The sequence below is a fragment of the Lutra lutra genome, chromosome 16 (assembly GCF_902655055.1).
Source record: "Lutra lutra chromosome 16, mLutLut1.2, whole genome shotgun sequence".
NCBI classification, from domain to species: domain Eukaryota; kingdom Metazoa; phylum Chordata; class Mammalia; order Carnivora; family Mustelidae; genus Lutra; species Lutra lutra.
This window is the reverse complement of record NC_062293.1, coordinates 50592557-50602899: the sequence shown is the minus strand read 5'-3', so window position 1 is coordinate 50602899 and position 10343 is coordinate 50592557. Positions and strand designations below refer to the sequence as shown.

The following is a 10343-nucleotide window of genomic DNA, read 5'->3' as shown; positions in this document are numbered from 1 at the left end:
TGGCAAATATTGATTGAGCAGCTACTATGTGCCCAGTCTCTATGCGAGGATTAGGGTGGTGAGCAAACCAGATTCTAGCTGGAGGGCAACCGGTAGCCCAGGAAATCAGCAGAGTAGCATGTCGGGGGCAATGAATGCTCCGGAGAGAAATAAAATGGAGGAAGAAGACCCAAAGGGGATATCAGGGCAGGGCCTCCCAGGGAGGGAGGGGAAGGGCCAGAACACATCCCTGGGGGCTTATAGACCCCCCCACTGGAGAACCTCTGTTTTCCTCTCAGTGAAAACGGGAAGCAAGGGAGCCCGAATGCTGGCTGGAGAAAAGCCTCCAGGTGGGAAATTGTGGTGAAGTCTGGTAGGAAGATGTCAAGAGACTGGGACAGCAGGACAGGTGTGAGAAATGACAGGAAGTGACATCTGCCTCCTTCCCCATTGGGTGGCACAGAGGGGCAAACATCTGGAAAGAGCAGAGGAAGGGGCTTCCCAATGCCTTCCTTCCCTCCGGAGCATCTCTGGTTTCCTGGGTGACCACACAGAGGGAGATTTCCAGGCAGTCATTCCCGGTTCTTGGCCTCGTCTCCACCCTTCGACAGGAGGGCAGATCTGCACAGAGGAAGCCCCCAGCCTGTAGGGCCCCAGGTGGGAGACGCTCCCTCAGGGGGGCCCTGACACCCGTGCACATGGCCGGGAGGTAAGGAGTTCCAGAAGGTGTGCATGCATTGGCGAGTGCTGGGGGAGCTGCGTGCGTACGCACTGGGACTCGTTCCTCACCCTCTGCTGACCTTACATAACAGAGACATCCGGAGAACAGCCTCTGGCAGTTGAACTTCGGGAAATCTAGGAGAGTTCCATGCCAGGCTGAATCAATCAGGGCCCCCTTGCCCAGGGCAAACACTGAGGCTCCTTTTGAAGAGTGGATGGGAGCCCCACCCAAGCCTCCAGAGACGCATTCTTGCATTTCAGAAGAGAAAAAAAATAATAATAATAAACCACCCAAGGCCTAATTCCTGAAGCTGGGGCTCAGAGGAAGTCGAAGTTAGCTCGAACCCATATTCGAACAGTGTTTTCATTCTGGTTACCCACACTTCCTGGGCAGGGACTCCCGGGCCAAGTGGGCGGGAAGAAGGGTCTTTAAATGTATCCCCTCTCAGCGGTGGCTCATTCCAGAGTCTCAAGACGCTAGGAAAGGCTGTGTCAGAGGTAATCTTCTCCCCGACCCCTTCCCATCCCATCTCCCGATCCCTTTCTCTCTCTCTTTTTTTCCCTAGGTGGGTATATCCAGCGTCTTTCGGCCTCACTTTGCTCACCTGTAAAATGGACTCCCAACAGTTCCTTCTTTATGGGCACCAACATGGAGTTTTTGTGAGGATCAAAGGGGGTGATTGAGGGGGAGTCAACCATGGGGATGCCTTGGGGGCAGAGCCGGCACAGGTGAGAAGGGTGGGAATCCGAGGAAAGGAATTTCATCAGCTCCCCTTGGGGCGCCAAGTGCAATGTTAGATGCTCTCCAGCTCCATTAATCTCTGTAATAACTGAGGGGTGATGCCATCATTAATGCTGTCCATAGAGAGGGCTCCTTCCCACACACCCCATGGTTCTGAGTACTGGATCTGGGCTCTTCTACCCTGGGCTGCCCAGCCTTGGTGGCCGATGGCCTGCTGCCCTGGATTGATCCCCTGAGTCCGAGGACAGAAGCAGGACCGTCCTGTAGAGCTGTGTGGCTGGGGTCGTGGTCAGCTGGGGTGGCCCAGCTGCCAGCAGGGCCCCTTCTCTCTGCACAGAATGCCTGGGGTGGGGGTCAGCGCCGTGGACAGGGGACGCCCCGGAAGTTATCAGAAACCACTGGCTGGAATTTGAACTGTATTACACACACACTCTCTCATTTCCATTTTACAAAAATGTATATACCATATATACATATATTTACATACATATATGTATATCTGTATAGTTTATGTGGTATATATAATTTTTTGCAAAGTAGAAATAGCCTTATTGTGGGTTTTCTTTCTTTTTTTTTTCTGATATTAGAAGTTACACAGTGTCTGAAAATGCTGGGCTATCTCTGGGCGGGACGGTGAGGAATTGCTGAGGGAAAAGGGAGACTTTTCTTTGTGCCCCTTTTGTATCTTTTCACTTTCTCTACCTTAAGCACGTATTACCTGTTCAAAAAGGTACAAAACATTTTTAAAAAGGCAAGCTCGTTGCAAAAGAAGTTAAACATCATAGAAGATGAGCGCAAAGATCGCTACTAATTCCACCTCTACCTGTCATCATCATGTTGGGGTTTATCCTTCTGGTCTTTTCTTGCGTGTGCAAGAGCACACGTATACACGCGTGAGCGTGTGTACACACACCTCTAGGTGCATGCCTCGTGTTCCTGCTGTTCTGTAACCTGCTTTCTTTCTTGTATCTCATGCTTGTGCCTCGTGCCTGGGACACATCAGGCTCTGAGAGCAAGAGAGCTCTACTTCCCCCCTAAATCCTGCACAGTCATCCATTACACGAGTGCTGTCTACCACATTTCCATTGCCACTGGCCATTTAGTATGTTTCCAGTAGTCCTCTGTTGTATACAACCTTGGTGACCTTGTTTTTATTCATGAATGCTTGGGAATGCTATGATTTCTGTGAGCTCCTGAATGTGGACCTGCAGTATCATAGAGAAAAACATTGTAAAGGCTTCTGCTAGAGGTTGCCAGAGGGCCCCCAGAAGAGCCATCCCAGTTTGCCAGTATGGTTTCTTGCACGGCTAGCAGGAATTCCCTCCGCACTTCTGTGTGCAACTCAGAAGCTGAGACCTGTGCTGGCCCATACCCCGTGTCTCCCAGGTGTTACAGGCACACTCTGGTTTAAAGACGGACACTGGGTTTTCTGGAATCAGCTGGCTGTGGAATCACGACCTGTGTGGGCCAGTCTAACCCAGAAACCGGCCGGGCTGGATGCACCTGGCTCTTGGCATGTTTGCCTGTCAGGGTCTCCAACTTTGCAAGAGGGCCAAGCGGGGGAGTGAAGGTTGAGAGATGTCAGGAAGGACCTGCCCCGGCACACAGCCCGGAACTCACCGCGAGCAATTAGGGTCTCGAGTCATTGCTCCCTGGCTCTCCCTGCAGATTTGTCATCAGCTCAGGGGGTATGGGAGGGCCAGAGGTTGGGATGTCTGGGTTAGGGAGCTGAGAAGGCAAAAGCATGCCATTTTCCCAGCGTTGTTCCTATAAAATTAACTCGGTGCAGGAGCAATGAGGGTGCCAGCTCCCAGCCCCCAGGTCCAAGGTACTTTCTCCCCCCAGGCACCATGAGCAAAATGAGTGAGGTCGTGCAGCGGGCCAGAGCCGCCTTCAACTCGGGCAAGACCCGCCCGCTGCAGTTCCGGATCCAGCAGCTAGAGGCGCTGCGGCGCATGATCAAGGAGCACGAGAAGGACCTCGTCGGCGCGCTGACCGCAGACCTCCACAAGGTGCGCCCCGTGCCCCCAACACCCCGGAGGCGTGGGACAGCAACAGGAAAGGTCGCTGCTCGCTTTTGGGACATCTGCTGCGCGCTGGCGGTCTGTGCCCAGCTCTTTGCCTAGAACCTCACCTAGTCCTCAAAGCACGCTGCCCCTGGCAGGACCCTTTTATAGAGGAGGAAAAGTGAGGCTCAAACCATCAGACCCTGAGATGGGGCGCTCAGGCCACTCCTTCTGACCCATTCCGAATCCCAGATTCCCCTGCAGCTCAGCACACGGGCAGCAGCTCCTTTCACCCATCTGCCTGCCATTTCCTCCTGGCTTCACTTCCTTTCTCCACCCAGCCAGAGCATGAGGCCACCGTTTTTTGCCATGGCCTGTGGGCAGACACCGTGAACTTCTGGTCTGCTCATTCCCTCAGCCCTCAGCCCGATGTAGGGCCACCTAGTCCACCCTGCCGCCCAAGAAAACATCCCAGCTTGGCATCCCAAAGGGCCCCTCCCTCCCTCCCCATCCATCCCTCACCCTGAGCAAAATCAGACACCTGCCAATTCTCAAAGCCTTTACCTTGCTGCCCCCAAGACACCTGGCCTTGATCCCACAGTTCGATTCTGCCTTGGAGAAGAGCAGGGGGTTAGCTGGAGTTTATCCCCCTCCTGGGATAGGTCCCATGCTCCTGTATTTTTATAAGAGTTCCTTGTCTTAAAACAAAAGCTTCACAACTTCTGTTTTGCTCTTTCACAGCCAAAATTCACTGAAGAGCTGTGTGTTCTGACGTCCTCTCCTCCTCTCTCCTCACCCCTGCATGGTGGCTTCCTCCCCACCCACTCCAGGAGGATCCCTTGAACCCTCTTCTCCCTCTCCCTCTGCTGCTGAGGGTCTCCTGGATTTTGTCCTCTCTTTGGCTGTCTTTTTCCTGGACCTCTTTCTTCAAGGTGGCCTTCTTAGGGCTCCATCCTGGGTTCACGGCTCATTTCAACCTATAAGCGTTCCTGGGCGCACCTCCACTGGGTTCTCCCCACCCAGTAATGACCTTCACATCACTGCCCAGATCTGAGTTCCTCGGAGGCAACATGGAACCATGCCTCGGAGGCACCATGGAGGCGTCATGGAACTTGACATGTCCAAACCTGCCTGGGCCCCCAACACTGGCAGAAAGGGTGCCTCGTGGGTCCACCACCCCAGTGGCAAGACCTCAGCTTGGCTCGGACCCCCGTGCCTTCTCTGGCCCCAGCCCCCGGCCTGGGGAGCCCCCCATGAACATCCCCCATCACCGTGGCTGCAACATGCCGGGCTGTGTCCAACATGCCCACCCAGCCCTGACCTCCTGGGAGGTCCAGACCACACTCCCATTTTTCAGATCAGGAAGCTGAGATCCGGAGAGGGTAGGCAGCTCATTCAGGGTTCCAAATCCAGGGAACAGTGTGCCAGGACCACAGCCAAGCCCCAGTGATTCCCTCGATCTCTAGCCCGTGAGCTCACACGGAGCCCTGTCTCCACTGTAGAATGAATGGAACGCCTACTACGAGGAAATGGTTTATGTCCTGGAAGAGGTCGAGTACATGATCAAGAAACTCCCCGAGTGGGCTGCGGACGAGCCCGTGGAGAAGAGTCTCCAGACCCAGCAGGACGAGTGTTACATCCACTCGGAGCCCCTAGGCGTGGTCCTCGTCATCGGCACCTGGAACTACCCCTTCACCGTCACCATCCAGCCCATGGTGGGCGCCATTGCTGCAGGTACATGGGCCCCCTTTCAGGAGGGAGTCACCAGGGATCACAGTCCCACCCCTGCTGAGTGTGGCCAGAGAGGGTGGGGAGCTCAGGCCTGATGGAGACCTGGGTCAGGTCATGGTCTGATGGATCTGTCTTTCATGGGGTCTGATGGACCCAGAACGGATGGGGCTCCAGGCTTGGTCCCTGGGAGGGTAGGACTCTGACTCCCTGTGCTCCGCAGGGAATGCGGTAGTCACCAAGCCCTCGGAGCTGAGTGAGAACATGGCGAACCTGCTGGCCACCATCGTCCCTCAGTACCTGGACAGGGTGAGGTGCTCTCCGGGTCTTTGGGGCTTGAGAAACTGTGCATTTTTCCAGCAAGAGGCTAAGCCTTGGGTTGGGGCAAGGAGAGCTGGCCTGTCCCATAGAGGTGAATGGAGTCCCGGTGTCAGGAGAGGGGGGTCTGTTTGATGGGGGCTGTCTGGGGTTGGGGGGAGGAGAGGTTGTGGTCTTTCCTGAGCCTCGTCTCTCTCCTCGCATGGAAGGACCTGTATCCGGTGATCACTGGGGGCATTCCCGAGACCACAGAGGTGCTCAAGGAAAGATTTGACCATATTCTGTACACCGGGAACACCGCCGTGGGGAAGATCATCATGATGGCGGCGGCCAAGCACCTGACCCCTGTCACGCTGGAGCTGGGGGGGAAGAACCCCTGCTATGTAGACAAGGACTGTGACCTGGACATCGCCTGCAGGTGAGGTGTGGTCCAGCTCACGCGGACCACAGTCTTGCTCTGAGTCTTGAAGCCTCTGGCTTCTGCCCGCCTGAGAGCTCTCCTGCAGAGCTCAGTCCCTCGCACCTCGATCCTGCGCTGGTGGAATTGAGATGCTCGTCTGGGGGCACCTCCTGCGCCTTGCGGAATGCGATCTACTCTGGAATTTTCACAGACGCATCGCCTGGGGGAAATTCATGAACAGCGGCCAGACCTGTGTGGGCCCCGACTACATCCTCTGTGACCCCTCCATCCAGAATCAAATTGTGGAGAAGCTGAAAAAGTCCCTGAAAGTGAGTGATTGTGCCCCACCCCGCCCCGGGGGCTGAGTGAGAGAGGGGCTATAAGGCAGTGTTGGGGGGGCAGTCTAGACTTTAGAAAACACTGGATATTTTTTTTTCTGATCCTAAAAGTAATCTACGCTCATTGTAGATAATTTGGGAAAAGATTATAAAAGAATAAAGCGTAAAGCAAAAAAAAAAAAAAGCTCCTCCCAGAAACCCACCACCCCAAGACAATCACTACTGACTTACTGGTATGTTCCCTCCCATTTCCTTTCTGTGAACACACACGTTTGATCCTAATGCCCTGTCCACACGACTGTGCATGTATTTCTTTCAAACAATGCTGTCTCACCGCAAGTCTCATGCCGTGGATGTCTGGAGCGCCCCAGATGTCATGGCAGTCCAGTAGCCCTTGGTGTCGCTGTGCACCTGTCGATGTGGCCTGTGCTCCCAGGCCAAGGTCAGCTCTCAGCCGATGGCCATAATGAAGTACCACATCCTCACCTGAAGCCTGCCTCCTGTTTTCTGTAGGAGTTCTATGGGGAGGACGCCAAGAAGTCCCGTGACTACGGAAGGATCATCAACTCCCGGCATTTCCAGAGGGTGATGGGCTTGATGGAGGGCCAGAAAGTCGCCTACGGAGGCACGGGGGACGCGGCCACCCGATACATAGGTGCGTATGCTCGCCTTTGGTAAGGGCACCGCGCCCTCCCCAACTTTGCCCCCAGTTTGGTGGGGAATGAAGAGCTCCGGGAAGGGCTCAGGTGGTGGCAGAGCACAGTGCCTGCTCCCTCTCGATGTGGACCCTGTGCCCACCCCCCCACACCTCCCCCACCCTTCTGGTTATATGCAGTTCTCCCCATGGTCTGCTGTGATGGAGCCCGGGCAGGCCTTGTCAGGTGCCCTGCCTGAGCCTCGGCAGCACCCCCTACAGGAATGGAAAGAGGAAGCTAGATGCCGGGCTCGCCAGGCGGGTGGGTGGGGGTCTCCGCAGCGGCTGACTCTCGCTTGCTTCCCGCCTCAGCCCCCACCATCCTCATAGACGTGGACCCCCAGTCCCCAGTGATGCAGGAGGAGATCTTTGGGCCGGTGATGCCCATCGTGTGTGTGCGCAGCCTGGAGGAGGCCATTCAGTTCATCAACCAACGCGAGAAACCCCTGGCACTCTATGTGTTCTCTCTAAACGACAAGGTGGGCCTGGGGTCCCCTCCCTGCCAGGATCCTGGGCTTCCCGACAGGACCCAGTGCGAACAGGACCCAGGGGTCCACAGACCTGGATTCAAATCCCAGATTCAGCGCTCCCTGCTGTGTGATTTTGTGCAAGTCGCTGAACCTCTCTGAGCCCCTTTCTCATCTCTGAAGCCAGTTGTTTCCCACAAAGTACAAAACATGTGGGGAGAGTGGGAGACCCCGACTGGGGTTCAGAATACAGTGTGGCTCTGCCTGGCCCTTGAGGCTCTGGGATGCACCCAGACAGGGTGGGGAGGGACTGGGGCGCCCCAGGAAGAAGACTGAGGCGCGGGCTGCATGCCGTTGCAGGTGATTAAGAAGGTGATTGCAGAGACGTCAAGCGGTGGGGTGACGGCCAATGACGTCATCGTCCACATCTCTGTGCACTCCCTGCCTTACGGGGGTGTGGGTGAGTCTGGGGCTGAGCTCACTGCCCACCTGTCCCTCTACAGATGTCCCCCCTTCCCAGCCGTGGCTTGGGAGTTCAGGAGAGGACCTCAGACCTCCACAAGCTCTCCCCTGTGGGTCTCTGGCTCCTGCCATCGTAGCCACTAGCATGTTTGACCTCGAGATCCTAGAGGTTCCTTTAGGCCCCCTGGTATGCCAGGCCTGCTTCATGGAGGCCCTGAGAGAGGGGACACAGGCCGGAGGTCACACAGCCATCTAGCGGTATCGCCGAAACTGAACTCTTCAGAACACTCTCTATTGTCTCCCAGGAGGCTCAGAGAAGGGATGCCTGAGGGTTGCAGGTGGGAGCTGGGGGGGTCTCAGGCCACTTGGGGTGACCCGAGGGCCTCTCCCTGCAGGGAACAGCGGCATGGGTTCCTACCACGGCAAGAAGAGCTTTGAGACCTTCTCCCACCGCCGCTCCTGCCTGGTGAGGCCTCTGCTGAATGATGAGTCCCTCAAAGCCAGATACCCCCCGAGCATGGCCAAGGTGAGAGGTGGGGGCAGAGGCTGTCCCAGAGACCAGGCTGCTGGGAGCCACCAGGCCTACACAGGACACACGCCTTCCTGTCCCCTTGTGTCCTCTTCACAGATGACCCGTCACTGAAGTGGACCTGGCTTCCCCGTGCTGCACCCCTGCCCCTCTGTCCAGCCCTAGGAGGATTGCTCCTGGAGCCCCCCACTTGCTCCTCTGTGATCAGTGCATGTCCCCATTTCCTTCTGGGCCCCGGGCTTCTCTACCCCAGGTCCCTGCCCCTTTGCTGGACATAGAGAAACCAATAAAAGTTCACCAGCCAGACAAATGTGTGTGTGTGTTTCCTTTGCAACTCACCCCCCCCCCATCCTCTCCAGTCCCATCCCCGCCCCCAGCCAGTTCTCATCCTGACTCGAGCAAAGGTCTCCTCAAAGTCCCGCGTTGGCCCCCAGGGGCCTGAGGCAGGAGGCGCTGGTGTCAGGGAGACATTAACCTTGCATCTAGACAGTGGGCGTCAGCTCCATATCTGCGAAGGGGATGGCCAGCGAGGCTGTCTGATGGCAAATGGCTCAGAAATGCAGGCTGATGTGCTCCTCTCAAATTAGGTTTGACCCCTAGGTTAGGGGTCCCCTAGGTGAGATCACGCAGTCGTCAACATGAACCCCCTTGGTGATTTCCGAGGGCAGATCCTGGGCAGGAGGCCAGGAAGCAAGGTGGACCCTCAGGACCCACGGTACCTTATGACTCTTGGTCAGGCAGCCTCTGGGCCCAGGAGTCTGGCCTTAGAGGACCGAGGAGCAAAGGACAGGGTCTGGGGAGCGTGGTCTGAAGCGGGAGCCAAGAAGCAGCCCAGCCTGGCCAGCAGGTGCATGGGGGCGGGCTGGGGAGATTGGCCAAGGCCAGTCTGCCTGGTTTACAAGCTGGCAGTGGGTACCAATGACTAGGGCTGGCAGCTCTCCGGGGTCCATGTGGGGGTACTCACAGGAGTTCTCATGGTGAAAGCAGAGCATCAGCTGTACCAGGCCCTGCGCCAAAGACTCCCTGCTCCCACCCAAGGCGAGCCCTGCACTGGGCCCGGGACACCTGCCTCTCTCAACCTTGCCTGCTCCTGACCTTGACTCACGTCATTACCCCTTGCCTCTCCATCACTGCCCACCCCCATTCTGTGCCTAGTTTCTAGTATCTCACATCTTATTTACCCTCCTCCCCGCAACCCCAAATACAACCCCAAATAAAAACCCTTACGCTGTTACCTGGGCTGTGTGTCCCCTCCAGTGAGGGGAAGAGGAGGGGGACCAGGCAGACAGCGAGTCGTTCTGTATCGCTTGGATGTTCCCCATGTGCACCATTTACTTGTTTTGCAAATACCCAAATTATTGAATAATAACAAAACCGGAATCCTCCCAAAGCCCACGGCCCCTCTAGTTACTGCCTCATGTCTCTGTGGTCCTTGCCCGGGAGAGACTCCTCTGGACAGTAGGTCGTCTGCTCTCTGACAGCACTTTGCTTCCGCACACCTGACCCGGCCACGTGAGCCTGTGTCACGTCCACTCTGTTGAACCTGCTCTCGCCCAGATGCCCGAGAGTGGACAAACTCACCATCCCATCACCCCAACAGCCTTCCCGGTCCCATTGCCGGGCCACCCCTCCTTCCAACACTCCGTCACCTCTAGCGTCCTGGGATTCCAGGCCTCTGTTCTCCTCCAACCCTCTTCCCAAATTAAAGTCTCTGATCTCAGCCGTGAGCTTTTTTTTTTTTTTAAAGATTTTATTTATTTATCTGACAGAGAGAGAGACAGCGCAAGGGAACACAAGCATGGGGAGTGGCAGAGGGAGAAGCAGGCTTCCTACTGAGCAGGCAGCCCGGTGTGGGACATGATCCCAGGACCCTGGGATCATGACCTCAGCCGAAGGCAGACACTTAATGACTCAGCCACCCAGCTGCCTGCCAGCCCTGAGCTCTTGATTCATAAATCCA

At 56.2% G+C, this 10343-nt stretch overlaps 1 protein-coding gene across 3 annotated transcripts; it reads left to right on the top strand.

Annotated features, from left to right (window-relative positions):
• The first annotated feature begins 1065 nt into the window (after window positions 1-1065).
• On the top strand, window positions 1066-8678 carry ALDH3A1 (aldehyde dehydrogenase 3 family member A1). 3 transcript variants are annotated; one of them, XM_047707901.1, is made up of 11 exons: window positions 1066-1197; window positions 3287-3453; window positions 4950-5181; window positions 5399-5484; window positions 5703-5911; window positions 6105-6222; window positions 6745-6886; window positions 7238-7404; window positions 7753-7852; window positions 8250-8380; window positions 8483-8678. In XM_047707901.1, exons 2-11 carry the CDS (start codon window positions 3292-3294, stop codon window positions 8495-8497), a joined length of 1362 nt encoding a protein of 453 aa, XP_047563857.1. In that variant the 5' UTR covers window positions 1066-1197; window positions 3287-3291; the 3' UTR covers window positions 8498-8678. The 3 variants fall into 3 exon arrangements, with proteins under 3 accessions (XP_047563857.1, XP_047563859.1, XP_047563858.1); XM_047707903.1 differs by lacking the exon at window positions 1066-1197 and adding an exon at window positions 1351-1428; XM_047707902.1 differs by lacking the exon at window positions 1066-1197 and adding an exon at window positions 3032-3129.
• Window positions 8679-10343: the final 1665 nt, after the last annotated feature.

Coding starts and splice junctions, on each gene's coding strand:
- ALDH3A1 (XM_047707901.1), top strand. CDS start 3,292: ATGAGCAAAATGAGTGAGGTCGTGCAGCGGGCCAGAGCCGCCTTCAAC. Junction 3,454..4,949: donor TGACCGCAGACCTCCACAAG/GTGCGCCCCGTG, acceptor TCTCCACTGTAG/AATGAATGGAACGCCTACTA. Junction 7,853..8,249: donor CCTGCCTTACGGGGGTGTGG/GTGAGTCTGGGG, acceptor CTCTCCCTGCAG/GGAACAGCGGCATGGGTTCC.